At 37.9% G+C, this 21,343-nt stretch overlaps 1 protein-coding gene across 1 annotated transcript; it reads right to left on the bottom strand.

Moving 5' to 3' along the window:
* Positions 1-18,181: 18,181 nt before the first annotated feature.
* Positions 18,182-19,885, bottom strand: LOC124742626 (piggyBac transposable element-derived protein 4-like). The gene has a single exon (XM_047248806.1). The coding sequence runs from the start codon at positions 19,883-19,885 to the stop codon at positions 18,182-18,184; it is 1,704 nt and encodes a 567-aa protein (XP_047104762.1).
* Between the last annotated feature and the right edge of the window lie 1,458 nt (positions 19,886-21,343).

The following is a 21,343-nucleotide window of genomic DNA, read 5'->3' as shown; positions in this document are numbered from 1 at the left end:
TAGATTCCGATGCTTCACTTCAGGTTTACTGTATCCCTCTGACTTTCTAATTGAAGATAAAACCAAGAAAATGCATCGGATACCGACTTATGTACAAGAAAACTGACTCTTCTTACTGTCTATGTTTTGAACCATTCCTATGTCGCTAGTTATGGATTCCGATGGTTCACTTCAGGTTTACTGTATCCCTCTGACCTTCTTATTGACGACGAAACACAGAAATTGCATCGGAGTTAAATAGGAAAGGCACAATGCCGACTTAAGTACAAAAAACTGACTCTTCTTACTGTCTATGTTTTGAACCATTCCTGTGACACTAGTTATAGATTCCGATAAATCACTTCAGGTTTACTGTATCCCTCTGACCTTCTTATTGACGATGAAACACAGAAATTGCATTGGAATTAAATAGAAAAGGCACAATGACGACTTAAGTACAAGAAAACTGACTCTTCTTACTGTCTATAATTTGAACCATTCCTGTGACACTAGTTATAGATTCCCATGCTTCACTTCAGGTTTACTGTACCCCTCTGACCTTCTTATTGACGATGAAACACAGAAATTGCATCAAAATTAACTAGGAAAGGCACAATGCCGACTTAAGTAAAAGAAAACTGACTTTTCTTACTGTCTATGATTTGAACCATTCCTGTGACACTAGTTATAGATTCCGATGCTTCACTTCAGGCTTACTGTATCCCTCTGACCTTCATATTGATGATGAAACACAGAAATTGCATCGGAATTAAATACAAAAGGCACACTGCCGACTTAAGTACAAGAAAACTGACACTTCTTAGTGTCTATGTTTTGAACCATTTCTGTGACACTAGTTATAGATTTCGATGCTTCACTTTAGGTTTACTGTATCCCTCTGACGTTCTTATTGACGATGAAACACAGAAATTGCATCGCAATTAAATACAAAAGCACAATGAAGACTTAAGTGCAAGACGAATGACTCTTCTTACTGTCTATTTTTTAAAGCATTCCTGTGACACTAGTTATAAATTCCGATGCTTCACTTCAGGTTTACTGTATCCCTCTGATCTTCTTATTGACGCTGAAACACACAAATAGCATCGGTATTAAATAGAAAAGGCACAAAGCCGACTTATGTACAAGAAAACTGACTCTTCATACTGTCTATGATTTGAACCATTCCTGTGACACTAGTTATAGATGCCCATGCTTCACTTCAGCTTTACTCTATCCTTCTGTCCTTCTTATTGACGATGAAACACAGAAATTGCATCGGAATTCAATATAAAAGGCACAATGCCAACTCAAGTACAAGTAGACTGGCTCTTCTTACTGTCTATGTTTTGAACCATTCCTGTGACACTAGTTATAGATTCCGATGCTTCACTTCAGATTTACTGCATCCCACTGACCTTCTTATTGACGATGAAACACAGAAATTGCATTGGAATTAAATTCAAAAGGCACAATGCCGACTCAAGTACAAGAAGACTGACTCTTCTTACTGTCTATGTTGTGAACCATTCCTGTGACACTAGTTATAGATTCCGATGCTTCACTTCAGGATTACTGTATCCCTTAGAACTCCTTATTGACGACGGAACAAAGAAATTGCATAGGAATTAAATAGAAAAGGCACAATGTCGACTTAAGTACAAGAAAACTGACTCTTCTTACTGTCTATGTTTAGAACCATTCCTTTGACACTAGTTATAGATTCCGATGCTTCACTTCAGGTTTACTGTATCCCTCTGACTTTCTAATTGAAGATGAAACAAAGAAAATGCATCGGATGCCGACTTATGTACAAGAAAACTGACTCTTCTTACTGTCTATGTTTTGAACCATTCCTATGTCGCTAGTTATGGATTCCGATGGTTCACATCAGGTTTACTGTATCCCTCTGACGTTCTTATTGACGACGAAACACAGATATAGCATCGGAATTAAATAGCAAAGGCACAATGCCGACTTAAGTACAAGAAAATTGACCCTTCTTACTGTCTATGTTTTGAACCATTCCTGTGACACTAGTTATAGATTCCGATGCTTCACTTCAAGTTTACTGTATGCCTCTGACCTTCTTATTGACGATGAAACACAGAAATTGCATCAGAATTAAATACAAAAGGCACAATGCCGCCTCAAGTACAAACAACTGACTCTTCTTTTTGTCTATGTTTTGAACCATTCCTGTGACACTAGTTATAGATTCCGATTCTTCGATTCAGGTTTACTGTATCCCTCTTACCTTCTTATTGGCGATGAAACACAAAAATTGCATTGGAATTAAATAGAAAATGCACAATGCCTACTAAAGTACAAGAAAACTGACTCTTCCTACTGTCTATGTTTTGAACCATTCCTGTGACACAAGTTATAGATTCCGATGCTTCACTTCGGTTTACTGTATCCTCTGACCTTCTTATTGACGATGAAACACAGAAATTGCATCGGAATTAAATCGGAAAGGCACAATGCCGACTTAAGTACACGAAAACTGACTCTTCTTACTGTCTATGTTTTGAATCATTCCTGTGACACTAGTTATAGATTCCGATAAATCACTTCAGGTTTACTGTATCCCTCTGACCTTCTTATTGACGATGAAACACAGAAATTGCTTTGGAATTAAATAGATAAGGCACAATGACGAGATAAGTACAAGAAAACTGACTCTTCTTACTGTCTATAATTTGAACCATTCCTGTGACACTAGTTATAGATTCCCATGCTTCACTGCATGTTTACTGTACCCCTCTGACCTTCTTATTGACGATGAAACACTGAAATTGCATCAAAATTAACTAGGAAAGGCACAATGCCGACTTAAGTAAAAGAAATCTGACTTTTCTTACTGTCTATGATTTGAACCATTCCTGTGACACTAGTTATAGATTCCGATGCTTCACTTCAGGCTTACTGTATCCCTCTGACCCTCATATTGATGATGAACCACAGAAATTGCATCGGAATTAAATACAAAAGGCACAATGCCGACTTAAGTACAAGAAAACTGACACCTCTTAGTGTCTATGTTTTGAACCATTTCTGTGACACTAGTTATAGATTTCGATGCTTCACTTCAGGTTTACTGTATCCCTCTGACGTTCTTATTGACGATGAAACACAGAAATTGCATCGCAATTAAATACAAAAGGCACAATGAAGACTTAAGTTCAAGACGACTGACTCTTCTTACTGTCTATGTTTTGAAGCATTCCTGTGACACAAGTTATAGATTCCGATGCATTACATCAGGTTTACTGTATCCCTCTGATCTTCTTACTGACGATGAAACACAGAAATAGCATCGGAATTAAATAGAAAAGGCACAATGCCGACTTAAGTACAAAAAAACTGACTCTTCTTACTGTCTATCATTTGAACCATTCCTGTGACTCTAGTTATAGATTCCCATGCTTCACTTCTGGTTTACTCTATACTTCTGTCCTTCTTATTGACGATGAAACACAGAAATTGCATCGGAATTAAATAGAAAAGGCACAATGCCGACTTAAGAACAAGAAAACTGACCCTTTTTACTCTCTACGTTTTGAATCAGTCCTGTACCACTAGTTATAGATTCCGAAGCTTAACTTCAGGTTTACTTTATCCCTCTGACCTTCTTATTGACGATGAAACACAGAAATTGCATCGGAATTAAATAGAAAAGGCACAATGCCGACTTAAGTACAAGATAACTGACTCTTCTAACTGTCTATGTTTTGAACCATTCCTGTGACACTAGTTATAGATTCCGATAAATCACTTCAGGTTTACTGTATCCCTCTGACCTTCTTATTGACGATGAAACACGGAAATGGCATCGGAATTAAATAGAAAAGGCACACTGCCGACTTAAGAACAAGAAAACTGACACTTCTTAGTGTCTATGACTTGAAACATTTCTGTGACACTAGTTATAGATTTCGATGCTTCACTTCAGGTTTACTGTATCCCTCTGACGTTCTTATTGACGATGAAACACAGAAATTGCATCGCAATTAAATACAAAAGGCACAGTGAAGACTTAAGTACAAGACGACTGACTCTTCTTACTGTCTATGTTTTGAAGCATTCCTGTGACACTAGTTATAGATTCCGATGCATTACATCAGGTTTACTGTATCTCTCTGATCCTCTTACTGACAATGAAACACAGAAATAGCATCGGAATTAAATAGAAAAGGCACAATGCCGACTTAAGTACAAGAAAACTGAGTCTTCTTACTGTCTATCATTTGAACCATTCCTGTGACTCTAGTTATAGATTCCCATGCTTCACTTCTGGTTTACTCTATCCTTCTGTCCTTCTTATTGACGATGAAACACAGATATTCCATCAGAATTAAATACAAAAGGCAAAATGCCGACTTAAATACAAGAAGACTGACTCTTCTTACTGTCTATGATTTGAACCATTCCTGAGACACTAGTTATAGATTCCGATGCTTTACTTCGGTTTACTGTATCCCTCTGACCTTCTTATTGACGATGAAACACAGAAATTGCATCGGAATTAAATACAAAAGGCACAATGCCGACTGAAGTACAAGACGACTGACTCTTCTTACTGTCTATGTTTTGAAGCATTCCTGTGACTCTAGTTATAGATTCCGATGCTTCACTACAGGTTTACTGTATCCCTCTGACCTTCTTATTGACGATGAAACTCAGAAAATTCATTGGAATTAAATACAAAACGCCCAATGCCGACTAAAGTACAAGAAGACTGACTCTTCTTACTGTCTATGCTTTGAACCATTCCTGTGACACTAGTTATAGATTCCGATGCTTCACTTCAGGTTTACTGTATCCCTCTGATCTTCTTATTGACGATGAAACAGAGAAATAGCATCGGAATTAAATAGAAAAGGCACAATGCCGACTTAAGTACAAGAAAACTGACTCTTCTTACTGTCTATGTTTTGAACCATTCCTGTGACACTAGTTATAGATTCCGATAAATCACTTCAGGTTTACTGTATCCCTCTGAACTTCTTATTGCCGATGAAACACAGAAATTGCATCGGAATTAAATAGAAAAGGCACAATGCCGACTTAAGTACAAGAAAACTGACTCTTCTTAGTGTCTATAATTTGAACCATTCCTGTGACACTAGTTATAGTTTCCCATGCTTCACTTCAGGTTTACAGTATCCCTCTGACCTTCTTATTCACGATGAAACACAGAAATTGCATCGGAATGAAACACAAAAGGCACAATGCCGACTCAAGTACAAAAAGACTGGCACTTCTTACTGTCTATGTTTTGAACCTTTCCTGTGAGACCGGTTAAAGATTCCGATGCGTCACTTCAGATTTACTGTATTCCTTGGACCTTCTTATTGTCGACGAAACACAGAAATTGCATCGGAATTAAATACAAAAGGCACAATGCCGACTCAAGTACAAGAAGACTGGATCTTCTTACTCCCTATGTTGTGAACCATTCATGTGACGCTAGTTATAGATTCCCATGCTTCACTTCAGGTTTACTGTACCCCTCTGACCATCTTATTGACGATGAAACACAGAAATTGCATCAAAATTAACTAGGAAAGGCACAATGCCGACGTAAGTAAAAGAAAACTGACTTTTCTTACTGTCTATGATTTGAATCATTCCTGTGACACTAGTTATATATTCCGATGCTTCACTTCAGGCTTACTGTATCCCTCTGACCTTCATATTGATGATGAAACACAGAAGTTGCATCGGAATTAAATACAAAAGGCACAATGCCGACTTAAGTACAAGAAAACTGACACTTCTTAGTGTCTATGTTTTGAACCATTTCTGTGACACTAGTTATAGATTCCGATAAATCACTTCAGGATTACTGTATCCCTCTGACCTTCTTATTGACGATGAAACACGGAAATGGCATCGGAATTAAATAGAAAAGGCACACTGCCGACTTAAGTACAAGAAAACTGACTCATGCTTTGAATCATTCCTGTGGCACTAGTTATAGATTCCGATGCTTCACTTCAGGTTAACTGTATTCCTATGACCTTCTTATTGACGATGTAACACAGAAATTGCATCGGAATTAAATGCAAAAGGCACAATGCCGACTCAAGTACAAGAAAACTGACTCTTCTTACTGTCTATGTTCTTAACCAATCCTGTGACACTAGTTACAGATTCCGATGCTTCACTTCAGGTTTACTGTAACCCTCAGACCTTCATATTGACGACGGAACATAGAAATTGCATCGGAATTAAATAGAAAAGGCACAATGTCGACTTAAGTACAAGATAACTGACTCTTCTTACTGTCTATGTTTTGAACCATTCCTGTGACACTAGTTATAGATTCCGATGCTTCACTTCAGGTTAACTGTATCCCTCTGACCCTCTTATTGACGATGAAACACAGAAATTCCATCAGAATTAATTACAAAAGGCAAAATGCCGACTTAAATACAAGAAGACGGACTATTCTTACTGTCTATGATTTGAACCATACCTGAGACACTAGTTATAGATTCCGATGCTTTACTTCGGTTTACTGTATCCCTCTGACCTTCTTATTGACGATGAAACACAGAAATTGCATCGGAATTAAATACAAAAGGCACAATGCCGACTTAAGTACAAGACGACTGACTCTTCTTACTATCTATGTTTTGAAGCATTCCTATGGTTCTAGTTATAGATTGCGATGCTTCACTACAGGTTTACTCTATCCCTCCGACCTTCTTATTGACGATGAAACTCAGAAAATGCATCTGAATTAAATACAAAACGCCCAATGCCGACTTAAGTACAAGAAGACTGACTCTTCTTACTGTCTATGTTTTGAACCATTCCTGTGACACTAGTTATAGATTTTGATGCTTCACTTCAGGTTCACTGTATCCCTCTGATCTTCTTATTGACGATGAAACAGAGAAATAGCAGCGGAATTAAATAGAAAAGGCACAATGCCGTCTTAAGTACAAGAAAACTGAGTCGTCTTACTGTCTATGATTTGAACCATTTCTGTGCACTAGTTATAGATTCCCATGCTTCACTTCAGATTTACTCTATCCTTGTGTCCTTCTTATTGACGATGAAACACAGAAATTGCATCGGAATTAAATTAAAAAGGCACAATGCCGATTCAAGTACAAGAAGACTGGCCCTTCTTACTGTGTATGTTTAGAACCTTTCCTATGAGACCGGTTTTAGATTCTGATGCTTCACTTCAGGTTCACTGTATTCCTTGCACCTTCTTATTGATGACGAAAAACAGAAATTGCATGGGATTTAAATACAAAAGGCACAATGCCGACTCAAGTACAAGTAGACTGGCTCTTCTTACTCTCTATGTTTTGAACCATTCCTGTGACACTAGTAATAGATTCCGATGCTTCACTTCAGGTTTACTGTATCCCTCTGACCTTCTTATTGACGATGAAACACAGAAATTGCATCGGAATTAAATACAAAAGGCACAATGCCGACTCAAGTACAAGCAGACTGGCTCTTCTTACTGTCTATGTTGTGAACCATTCCTGTGACACTAATTATAGATTCCGATTCTTCACTTCAGGTTTATTGTATCCCTTGGACCTTCTTGTTGACGACGGAACAGAGAAATTGCATCGGAATTAAATAGAAAAGGCACAATGTCGACTTAAGTACAAGAAAACTGACTCTTCTTACTGTCTATGTTTTGAACCATTCCTTTGACACAAGTAATAGATGCCGATGCTTCACTTCAGGTTTACTGTATCCCTCTGACCTTCTAATTGAAGTTGAAACCAAGAAAATGCATCGGATGCCGACTTATGTACAAGAAAACTGATTCTTCTTACTGTCTATGATTTGAACCATTCCTTTGACACTAGTTATAGATTCCGATGTATCACTTCAGGTTTACTGTATCCCTCTGACATTCTTATTGACGACGAAACACAGAAACAGCATAGGAATTAAATAGCAAAGGCACAATGCCGACTTAAGTAAAAGAAATATGACTCTTCTTACTGTCTATGGTTTGAACAATTCCTGTATCACTAGTTATAGATTCCGATGCTTCACTTCAGTTTTACTGTATGCATATGACCTTCTTATTGACGATGAAACACAGAAATTGAATCGGAATTAAATACAAAAGCCACAATGCCGACTAAAGTACAAGAAAACTGACTCTTCTTACTGTCTATGTTTTGAACCATTCCTATGACACTAGTTATGGATTCCGATGGTTCACTTCAGGTTTACTGTATCCCTCTGACCTTCTTATTGACGACGAAACACAGAAATAGCATCGGAATTAAATAGCAAAGGCACAATGCCGACTTAAGTACAAGAAAATTGACTCTTCTTACTGTCTATGTTGTGAACCATTCCTGTGACACTAGTTATAGATTCCGATGCTTCACTTCAGGATTACTGTATCCCTTAGAACTCCTTATTGACGACGGAACAAAGAAATTGCATAGGAATTAAATAGAAAAGGCACAATGTCGACTTAAGTACAAGAAAACTGACTCTTCTTACTGTCTATGTTTAGAACCATTCCTTTGACACTAGTTATAGATTCCGATGCTTCACTTCAGGTTTACTGTATCCCTCTGACTTTCTAATTGAAGATGAAACAAAGAAAATGCATCGGATGCCGACTTATGTACAAGAAAACTGACTCTTCTTACTGTCTATGTTTTGAACCATTCCTATGTCGCTAGTTATGGATTCCGATGGTTCACATCAGGTTTACTGTATCCCTCTGACGTTCTTATTGACGACGAAACACAGATATAGCATCGGAATTAAATAGCAAAGGCACAATGCCGACTTAAGTACAAGAAAATTGACCCTTCTTACTGTCTATGTTTTGAACCATTCCTGTGACACTAGTTATAGATTCCGATGCTTCACTTCAAGTTTACTGTATGCCTCTGACCTTCTTATTGACGATGAAACACAGAAATTGCATCAGAATTAAATACAAAAGGCACAATGCCGCCTCAAGTACAAACAACTGACTCTTCTTTTTGTCTATGTTTTGAACCATTCCTGTGACACTAGTTATAGATTCCGATTCTTCGATTCAGGTTTACTGTATCCCTCTTACCTTCTTATTGGCGATGAAACACAAAAATTGCATTGGAATTAAATAGAAAATGCACAATGCCTACTAAAGTACAAGAAAACTGACTCTTCCTACTGTCTACGTTTTGAACCATTCCTGTGACACAAGTTATAGATTCCGATGCTTCACTTCGGTTTACTGTATCCTCTGACCTTCTTATTGACGATGAAACACAGAAATTGCATCGGAATTAAATCGGAAAGGCACAATGCCGACTTAAGTACACGAAAACTGACTCTTCTTACTGTCTATGTTTTGAATCATTCCTGTGACACTAGTTATAGATTCCGATAAATCACTTCAGGTTTACTGTATCCCTCTGACCTTCTTATTGACGATGAAACACAGAAATTGCTTTGGAATTAAATAGATAAGGCACAATGACGAGATAAGTACAAGAAAACTGACTCTTCTTACTGTCTATAATTTGAACCATTCCTGTGACACTAGTTATAGATTCCCATGCTTCACTGCATGTTTACTGTACCCCTCTGACCTTCTTATTGACGATGAAACACAGAAATTGCATCAAAATTAACTAGGAAAGGCACAATGCCGACTTAAGTAAAAGAAAACTGACTTTTCTTACTGTCTATGATTTGAACCATTCCTGTGACACTAGTTATAGATTCCGATGCTTCACTTCAGGCTTACTGTATCCCTCTGACCCTCATATTGATGATGAACCACAGAAATTGCATCGGAATTAAATACAAAAGGCACAATGCCGACTTAAGTACAAGAAAACTGACACCTCTTAGTGTCTATGTTTTGAACCATTTCTGTGACACTAGTTATAGATTTCGATGCTTCACTTCAGGTTTACTGTATCCCTCTGACGTTCTTATTGACGATGAAACACAGAAATTGCATCGCAATTAAATACAAAAGGCACAATGAAGACTTAAGTTCAAGACGACTGACTCTTCTTACTGTCTATGTTTTGAAGCATTCCTGTGACACAAGTTATAGATTCCGATGCATTACATCAGGTTTACTGTATCCCTCTGATCTTCTTACTGACGATGAAACACAGAAATAGCATCGGAATTAAATAGAAAAGGCACAATGCCGACTTAAGTACAAAAAAACTGACTCTTCTTACTGTCTATCATTTGAACCATTCCTGTGACTCTAGTTATAGATTCCCATGCTTCACTTCTGGTTTACTCTATACTTCTGTCCTTCTTATTGACGATGAAACACAGAAATTGCATCGGAATTAAATAGAAAAGGCACAATGCCGACTTAAGAACAAGAAAACTGACCCTTTTTACTCTCTACGTTTTGAATCAGTCCTGTACCACTAGTTATAGATTCCGAAGCTTAACTTCAGGTTTACTTTATCCCTCTGACCTTCTTATTGACGATGAAACACAGAAATTGCATCGGAATTAAATAGAAAAGGCACAATGCCGACTTAAGTACAAGATAACTGACTCTTCTAACTGTCTATGTTTTGAACCATTCCTGTGACACTAGTTATAGATTCCGATAAATCACTTCAGGTTTACTGTATCCCTCTGACCTTCTTATTGACGATGAAACACGGAAATGGCATCGGAATTAAATAGAAAAGGCACACTGCCGACTTAAGAACAAGAAAAGTGACACTTCTTAGTGTCTATGACTTGAAACATTTCTGTGACACTAGTTATAGATTTCGATGCTTCACTTCAGGTTTACTGTATCCCTCTGACGTTCTTATTGACGATGAAACACAGAAATTGCATCGCAATTAAATACAAAAGGCACAGTGAAGACTTAAGTACAAGACGACTGACTCTTCTTACTGTCTATGTTTTGAAGCATTCCTGTGACACTAGTTATAGATTCCGATGCATTACATCAGGTTTACTGTATCTCTCTGATCCTCTTACTGACAATGAAACACAGAAATAGCATCGGAATTAAATAGAAAAGGCACAATGCCGACTTAAGTACAAGAAAACTGAGTCTTCTTACTGTCTATCATTTGAACCATTCCTGTGACTCTAGTTATAGATTCCCATGCTTCACTTCTGGTTTACTCTATCCTTCTGTCCTTCTTATTGACGATGAAACACAGATATTCCATCAGAATTAAATACAAAAGGCAAAATGCCGACTTAAATACAAGAAGACTGACTCTTCTTACTGTCTATGATTTGAACCATTCCTGAGACACTAGTTATAGATTCCGATGCTTTACTTCGGTTTACTGTATCCCTCTGACCTTCTTATTGACGATGAAACACAGAAATTGCATCGGAATTAAATACAAAAGGCACAATGCCGACTGAAGTACAAGACGACTGACTCTTCTTACTGTCTATGTTTTGAAGCATTCCTGTGACTCTAGTTATTGATTCCGATGCTTCACTACAGGTTTACTGTATCCCTCTGACCTTCTTATTGACGATGAAACTCAGAAAATTCATTGGAATTAAATACAAAACGCCCAATGCCGACTAAAGTACAAGAAGACTGACTCTTCTTACTGTCTATGCTTTGAACCATTCCTGTGACACTAGTTATAGATTCCGATGCTTCACTTCAGGTTTACTGTATCCCTCTGATCTTCTTATTGACGATGAAACAGAGAAATAGCATCGGAATTAAATAGAAAAGGCACAATGCCGACTTAAGTACAAGAAAACTGACTCTTCTTACTGTCTATGTTTTGAACCATTCCTGTGACACTAGTTATAGATTCCGATAAATCACTTCAGGTTTACTGTATCCCTCTGAACTTCTTATTGCCGATGAAACACAGAAATTGCATCGGAATTAAATAGAAAAGGCACAATGCCGACTTAAGTACAAGAAAACTGACTCTTCTTAGTGTCTATAATTTGAACCATTCCTGTGACACTAGTTATAGTTTCCCATGCTTCACTTCAGGTTTACAGTATCCCTCTGACCTTCTTATTCACGATGAAACACAGAAATTGCATCGGAATGAAACACAAAAGGCACAATGCCGACCCAAGTACAAAAAGACTGGCACTTCTTACTGTCTATGTTTTGAACCTTTCCTGTGAGACCGGTTAAAGATTCCGATGCGTCACTTCAGATTTACTGTATTCCTTGGACCTTCTTATTGTCGACGAAACACAGAAATTGCATCGGAATTAAATACAAAAGGCACAATGCCGACTCAAGTACAAGAAGACTGGATCTTCTTACTCCCTATGTTGTGAACCATTCATGTGACGCTAGTTATAGATTCCCATGCTTCACTTCAGGTTTACTGTACCCCTCTGACCATCTTATTGACGATGAAACACAGAAATTGCATCAAAATTAACTAGGAAAGGCACAATGCCGACGTAAGTAAAAGAAAACTGACTTTTCTTACTGTCTATGATTTGAATCATTCCTGTGACACTAGTTATATATTCCGATGCTTCACTTCAGGCTTACTGTATCCCTCTGACCTTCATATTGATGATGAAACACAGAAGTTGCATCGGAATTAAATACAAAAGGCACAATGCCGACTTAAGTACAAGAAAACTGACACTTCTTAGTGTCTATGTTTTGAACCATTTCTGTGACACTAGTTATAGATTCCGATAAATCACTTCAGGATTACTGTATCCCTCTGACCTTCTTATTGACGATGAAACACGGAAATGGCATCGGAATTAAATAGAAAAGGCACACTGCCGACTTAAGTACAAGAAAACTGACTCATGCTTTGAATCATTCCTGTGGCACTAGTTATAGATTCCGATGCTTCACTTCAGGTTAACTGTATTCCTATGACCTTCTTATTGACGATGTAACACAGAAATTGCATCGGAATTAAATGCAAAAGGCACAATGCCGACTCAAGTACAAGAAAACTGACTCTTCTTACTGTCTATGTTCTTAACCAATCCTGTGACACTAGTTACAGATTCCGATGCTTCACTTCAGGTTTACTGTAACCCTCAGACCTTCATATTGACGACGGAACATAGAAATTGCATCGGAATTAAATAGAAAAGGCACAATGTCGACTTAAGTACAAGATAACTGACTCTTCTTACTGTCTATGTTTTGAACCATTCCTGTGACACTAGTTATAGATTCCGATGCTTCACTTCAGGTTAACTGTATCCCTCTGACCCTCTTATTGACGATGAAACACAGAAATTCCATCAGAATTAATTACAAAAGGCAAAATGCCGACTTAAATACAAGAAGACGGACTATTCTTACTGTCTATGATTTGAACCATACCTGAGACACTAGTTATAGATTCCGATGCTTTACTTCGGTTTACTGTATCCCTCTGACCTTCTTATTGACGATGAAACACAGAAATTGCATCGGAATTAAATACAAAAGGCACAATGCCGACTTAAGTACAAGACGACTGACTCTTCTTACTATCTATGTTTTGAAGCATTCCTATGGTTCTAGTTATAGATTGCGATGCTTCACTACAGGTTTACTCTATCCCTCCGACCTTCTTATTGACGATGAAACTCAGAAAATGCATCTGAATTAAATACAAAACGCCCAATGCCGACTTAAGTACAAGAAGACTGACTCTTCTTACTGTCTATGTTTTGAACCATTCCTGTGACACTAGTTATAGATTCCGATGCTTCACTTCAGGTTCACTGTATCCCTCTGATCTTCTTATTGACGATGAAACAGAGAAATAGCAGCGGAATTAAATAGAAAAGGCACAATGCCGTCTTAAGTACAAGAAAACTGAGTCGTCTTACTGTCTATGATTTGAACCATTTCTGTGCACTAGTTATAGATTCCCATGCTTCACTTCAGATTTACTCTATCCTTGTGTCCTTCTTATTGACGATGAAACACAGAAATTGCATCGGAATTAAATTAAAAAGGCACAATGCCGATTCAAGTACAAGAAGACTGGCCCTTCTTACTGTGTATGTTTAGAACCTTTCCTATGAGACCGGTTTTAGATTCTGATGCTTCACTTCAGGTTCACTGTATTCCTTGCACCTTCTTATTGATGACGAAAAACAGAAATTGCATGGGATTTAAATACAAAAGGCACAATGCCGACTCAAGTACAAGTAGACTGGCTCTTCTTACTCTCTATGTTTTGAACCATTCCTGTGACACTAGTAATAGATTCCGATGCTTCACTTCAGGTTTACTGTATCCCTCTGACCTTCTTATTGACGATGAAACACAGAAATTGCATCGGAATTAAATACAAAAGGCACAATGCCGACTCAAGTACAAGCAGACTGGCTCTTCTTACTGTCTATGTTGTGAACCATTCCTGTGACACTAATTATAGATTCCGATTCTTCACTTCAGGTTTATTGTATCCCTTGGACCTTCTTGTTGACGACGGAACAGAGAAATTGCATCGGAATTAAATAGAAAAGGCACAATGTCGACTTAAGTACAAGAAAACTGACTCTTCTTACTGTCTATGTTTTGAACCATTCCTTTGACACAAGTAATAGATGCCGATGCTTCACTTCAGGTTTACTGTATCCCTCTGACCTTCTAATTGAAGTTGAAACCAAGAAAATGCATCGGATGCCGACTTATGTACAAGAAAACTGATTCTTCTTACTGTCTATGATTTGAAACATTACTTTGACACTAGTTATAGATTCCGATGTATCACTTCAGGTTTACTGTATCCCTCTGACATTCTTATTGACGACGAAACACAGAAACAGCATAGGAATTAAATAGCAAAGGCACAATGCCGACTTAAGTAAAAGAAATATGACTCTTCTTACTGTCTATGGTTTGAACAATTCCTGTATCACTAGTTATAGATTCCGATGCTTCACTTCAGTTTTACTGTATGCATATGACCTTCTTATTGACGATGAAACACAGAAATTGAATCGGAATTAAATACAAAAGCCACAATGCCGACTAAAGTACAAGAAAACTGACTCTTCTTACTGTCTATGTTTTGAACCATTCCTATGACACTAGTTATGGATTCCGATGGTTCACTTCAGGTTTACTGTATCCCTCTGACCTTCTTATTGACGACGAAACACAGAAATAGCATCGGAATTAAATAGCAAAGGCACAATGCCGACTTAAGTACAAGAAAATTGACTCTTCTTACTGTCTATGTTGTGAACCATTCCTGTGACACTAGTTATATATTCCGATGCTTCACTTCAGGTTTACTGTATCCATATGACCTTCTAATTGACGATGAAACACAGAAATTGCATCGGAATTAAATACAAAAGGCACAATGCCGGCTCAAGTACAAGAGGACTGGCACTTCTTACTGTCTATGCTTTGAACCTTTCCTGTGAGACCGGTTTTAGATTCCGTTGCTTCACTTCAGGTTTACTGTATCCCTTGGACCTTCTTATTGACGACGAAACACAGAAATTGCATCGGAATTAAATAGAAAAGACACAAAGCCGACATAAGTACATGAAGACTTACTCTTCTTACAGTCTACGTTGTGAACCTTTCCTGTGGCCCTAGTTATAGATTTCGATGCTTCACTTCAGGTTTACTGTATCCCTCTGACGTTCTTATTGACGATGAAACACAGAAATTGCATCGCAATGAAATACAAAAGGCACAGTGAAGACTTAAGTACAAGACGACTGACTCTTCTTACTGTCTATGTTTTGAAGCATTCCTGTGACACTAGTTATAGATTCCGATGCATTACATCAGGTTTACTGTATCCCTCTGATCTTCTTACTGACGATGAAACACAGAAATAGCATCGGAATTAAATAGAAAAGGCACAATGCCGACTTAAGTACAAGAAAACTGACTCTTCTTACTGTCTATCATTTGAATCATTCCTGTGACTCTAGTTATAGATTCCCATGCTTCACTTCTGGTTTACTCTATCCTTCTGTCCTTCTTATTGACGATGAAACACAGATATTCCATCAGAATTAAATACAAAAGGCAAAATGACGACTTAAATACAAGAAGACTGACTCTTCTTACTGTCTATGATTTGAACCATTCCTGAGACACTAGTTATAGATTCCGATGCTTTACTTCGGTTTACTGTATCCCTCTGACCTTCTTATTGACGATGAAACACAGAAATTGCATCGGAATTAAATACAAAAGGCACAATGCCGACTGAAGTACAAGACGACTGACTCTTCTTACTGTCTATGTTTTGAAGCATTCCTGTGACTCTAGTTATAGATTCCGATGCTTCACTACAGGTTTACTGTATCCCTCTGACCTTCTTATTGACGATGAAACTCAGAAAATGCATTGGAATTATATACAAAACGCCCAATGCCGACTAAAGTACAAGAAGACTGACTCTTCTTACTGTCTATGCTTTGAACCATTCCTGTGACACTAGTTATAGATTCCGATGCTTCACTTCAGGTTTACTGTATCCCTCTGACCTTCTTATTGCCGATGAAACACAGAAATTGCATCGGAATTAAATAGAAAAGGCACAATGCCGACTTAAGTACAAGAAAACTCACTCTTCTTAGTGTCTATAATTTGAACCATTCCTGTGACACTAGTTATAGATTCCCATGCTTCACTTCAGGTTTACAGTATCCCTCTGACCTTCTTATTGACGATGAAACACAGAAATTGCATCGGAATGAAATACAAAAGGCACAATGCCGACTCAAGTACAAAAAGACTGGCACTTCTTACTGTCTATGTTTTGAACCTTTCCTGTGAGACCGGTTAAAGATTCCGATGCTTCACTTCAGATTTACTGTATTCCTTGGACCTTCTTATTGTCGACGAAACACAGAAATTGCATCGGAATTAAATACAAAAGGCACAATGCCGACTCAAGTACAAGAAGACTGGATCTTCTTACTCCCTATGTTGTGAACCATTCCTGTGACGCTAGTTATAGATTCCCATGCTTCACTTCAGGTTTACTGTACCCCTCTGACCATCTTATTGACGATGAAACACAGAAATTGCATCAAAATTAACTAGGAAAGGCACAATGCCGACGTAAGTAAAAGAAAACTGACTTTTCTTACTGTCTATGATTTGAATCATTCCTGTGACACTAGTTATAGATTCCGATGCTTCACTTCCGGCTTACTGTATCCCTCTGACCTTCATATTGATGATGAAACTCAGAAATTGCATCGGAATTAAATACAAAAGGCACAATGCCGACTTAAGTACAAGAAAACTGACACTTCTTAGTGTCTATGTTTTGAACCATTTCTGTGACACTAGTTATAGATTCCGATAAATCACTTCAGGATTACTGTATCCCTCTGACCTTCTTATTGACGATGAAACACGGAAATGGCATCGGAATTAAATAGAAAAGGCACACTGCCGACTTAAGTACAAGAAAACTGACTCATGCTTTGAATCATTCCTGTGACACTAGTTATAGATTCCGATGCTTCACTTCAGGTTAACTGTATTCCTATGACCTTCTTATTGACGATGAAACACAGAAATTGCATCGGAATTAAATACAAAAGGCACAATGCCGACTCAAGTACAAGAAAACTGACTCTTCTTACTGTCTATGTTCTGAACCAATCCTGTGACACTAGTTACAGATTCCGATGCTTCACTTCAGGTTTACTGTAACCCTCAGACCTTCATATTGACGACGGAACATAGAAATTGCATCGGAATTAAATAGAAAAGGCACAATGTCGACTTAAGTACAAGATAACTGACTCTTCTTACTGTCTATGTTTTGAACCATTCCTGTGACACTAGTTATAGATTCCGATGCTTCACTTCAGGTTAACTGTATCCCTCTGACCCTCTTATTGACGATGAAACTCAGAAATTCCATCAGAATTAATTACAAAAGGCAAAATGCCGACTTAACTCTTTGATGCACAGATTTTATGTTTAATTAATTTTTTAATAAAACATGCATTTTCTATGTCTGGTGGGGTTGCTAATAAAGGAAAACATGAATTAAAATTTTTTATTGTATTGATTTTGGTTTTAGATGGTGGTATATATAATATACCACCATGCCACTTAGGGCTGTACCTAAAGTTTTTGAGATATCTTGGTTTGTGCTTGTAACTCACCTTTAAATTCTACTCTAAGCAGTAATAATTAGTATAATTAATGTAAAATAATTTTATTTCTGGCAATTGGTCATTTACAATACAAAATCAAATTACAAACCTTACAAATAAAATATGTTTCTTATTCCTTTTTGTGAAAATCTTGAAAGCACCTTTTTGTTTTGCTAAGGCACAAAGGCACTTTGCATTCAGCGCACATCCAGAAAGTGCGCACTTGCTTCTTTTTTGTACTGCATTTCGCACAACGTCTGGCGGTAGTACGCTCTGGCTGGTGGGATGAATTGTCGAGACGCTGGCGTGAGGAAACATATGGCTTGTTTTTCTTTACGTGGACTTGACTCTCATGAAGTCTAGATGGCCTCAATGGTGTTTTCTGGGTTACTAAGCTTTGCAGGATACTCATCCTGAAGACTTTGGCAGTCATTTTTTCTCTATCGCCTAGTTCCTTCCAAATTATATAGCTGTTGACGATACTGACATCAAGCAGGTGAAAGAATATTCGGTGCCACCACTTTTTACTTCTCCGGCTTATTTCATATGATTTTTTCAGTTGGTCGAACTTGTCGACATTGTTCATGTGTGCATTGTAATCCATCACTGCTTGAGGACAAGGTAGCTCTATGCGTGAACCATCTCTTTCACGGCGAGTCACTGTAGTAACTTCAGGACTGTGAAAATTTGAAAGGAGATGAACAGCTCTCTTATCTTTCCACTTCAAGTAGAGGATGCCACAGTTGCTGACCCTCCAGTCAAATTCACCTCTGCTTAATTCTTTGTCTGTTTTTAATTTGGGTAAATGTTTCCTTGTTGGTTGAACTGTCCCACAGGCATATATGTTTCTCTGCTGTAAACCAGCCAACAAGTTATAGCTATTGAAATAGTTGTCGAAATAAAGATAATGGCCTTTATTTACGAGTTCAGAGGACAAACTCAGCACTACATGCTCCCCAAGGCCTGTTTGCACTGTGTCACCTACTTTTCCGGTGTAAATATCAAATTTCAAGTTGTAAGAGGTCTTGTCACACAGCATCCACACTTTGTAACCACGCTTTATGGGTTTATCTCTCATGTATTGTTTCATACTGTTGCGGCCTTTGAATTTGATCATTGACTCATCAATTGCTAGGTGTTTGCTGGGTTGGTAACACTTGGAAAAAGATTCAGATAGTATCTTGATCACTGGTCGCAGCTTGTACAGTTTGTCATAACCTGGGTGTCCTTTTTCTGGATGCAATGTGTTATCATTCAGATGAATGTTCCTCAGTAACCATCCAAACCGATTTACTGCCATCAGAGATGCAATATAACGATCATGAAGTTCTGGGGCACTAGACCAGTAGTCTCTGTATGCTGGCATACGCTTTATACCCATCAAAATGTTGATTCCCAGGAAAGTTCGTATTTCATTGTCAGTTGTTGGAGTGAAAGACTTGCCAGATTGCGTCGCATATAAATTTGTTTGGAAAACGATTAGCTGAACTAGCTCTTTTGGAAATATTTTTTCGAATATATCGATAGGTTCTGGATCATCAATGTCCCTAATAAAAGCACTTGGTCCTGATTCACTGTCGAACTGCATTCCTGAGGTAGCATTGAATTGTTGTCCCCAAGTTGGCGCTGTGTCAGCAGCGCGTTTTGGCGGAGTGGACTCACTTTCTTCCTCGCTCTCTGAAACTTCGCCTTCAGACGACACAATAGCCTCCGCAACAATGCTTGCTTCATAATCAGATTCGTCATCTGTGGTGTCAACAGTGGAATCCTCGTCTGATGGAATTTCACACAATAATCGTTCGATTTCTTCATCTCGTAAGCCTCTTCTTGACATTTTCATTTTCAAACAACAGCCTGAATCCAAGTAAAGAATACGTAAGCAAAACAAAATGGAGAAAGAGCTAAAATAAGTCACAACACAATTAAAAACTAAACTTTGTAGCGGAGGATTTCGAATTTTATACTAGGAAACGAAATGCAATAGAATACTGCTACATGCACGGTGGTACAAATAATATACCACCAAAATAAATTGTATATAAATAACGGAAGATTGTGCATATGAATGTATACATGGGTTCATACCGTAGCTGTGACGTCCAAGATATGGAAAAAACACAGGCGCAACAAGAAATTCGTTATAAACCACTATTCACACGCAAAAACCATGCACAACTCAGCACGCAGCTTTCACAGTTGTAATCTATGCAATTCTTGGCGGGAACTGATTCCTTATAGGCAGTGAGTGCCATCTGTCTGATAAGTAGAGAACTAGGTGAGCATATTAGAGTGGTGGTCGTGCAGTTAAACCACTGTGCAAAGAGCCAAGAAAATTTTCAAAAGGTGGTATACTATGTATACCACCGTGCTCCAAAGAGTTAAATACAAGAAGACTGACTATTCTTACTGTCTATGATTTGAACCATACCTGAGACACTAGTTATAGATTCCGATGCTTTACTTCGGTTTACTGTATCCCTCTGACCTTCTTATTGACGATGAAACACAGAAATTGCATCGGAATTAAATACAAAAGGCACAATGCCGACTTAAGTACAAGACGAATGACTCTTCTTACTATCTATGTTTTGAAGCATTCCAATGACTGTAGTTATAGATTCCGATGCTTCACTACAGGTTTACTCTATCCCTCTGACCTTCTTATTGACGATGAAACTCAGAAAATGCATCGGAATTAAATACAAAACGCCCAATGCCGACTTAAGTACAAGAAGACTGACTCTTCTTACTGTCTATGTTTTGAACCATTCCTGTGACACTAGTTATAGATTCCGATGCTTCACTTCAGGTTCACTGTATCCCTCTGATCTACTTATTGACGATGAAACAGAGAAATAGCAGCGGAATTAAATAGAAAAGGCACAATGCCGTCTTAAGTACAAGAAAATTGAGTCGTCTTACTGTCTATGATTTGAACCATTTCTGTGCACTAGTTATAGATTCCCATGCTTCACTTCAGATTTACTCTATCCTTGTGTCCTTCTTATTGACGATGGAACACAGAAATTGCATCGGAATTAAATTAAAAAGGCACAATGCCGACTCAAGTACAAGAAGACTGGCCCTTCTTACTGTGTATGTTTTGAACCTTTCCTATGAGACCGGTTTTAGATTCTGATGCTTCACTTCAGGTTCACTGTATTCCTTGCACCTTCTTATTGATGACGAAAAACAGAAATTGCATGGGATTTAAATATAAAAGTCACAATGCCGACTCAAGTACAAGTAGACTGGCTCTTCTTACTCTCTATGTTTTGAACCATTCCTGTGA

This window comes from Schistocerca piceifrons, unplaced genomic scaffold (assembly GCF_021461385.2).
Source record: "Schistocerca piceifrons isolate TAMUIC-IGC-003096 unplaced genomic scaffold, iqSchPice1.1 HiC_scaffold_2325, whole genome shotgun sequence".
NCBI classification, from domain to species: Eukaryota; Metazoa; Arthropoda; class Insecta; order Orthoptera; family Acrididae; genus Schistocerca; species Schistocerca piceifrons.
Note: the sequence above shows the minus strand (reverse complement) of the source record. Positions and strands in the feature narration are given on the sequence as shown.

Excerpts from the sequence above, each read along its gene's own strand:
- LOC124742626 (XM_047248806.1), bottom strand. The coding sequence starts at position 19,885 with ATGTCAAGAAGAGGCTTACGAGATGAAGAAATCGAACGATTATTGTGT.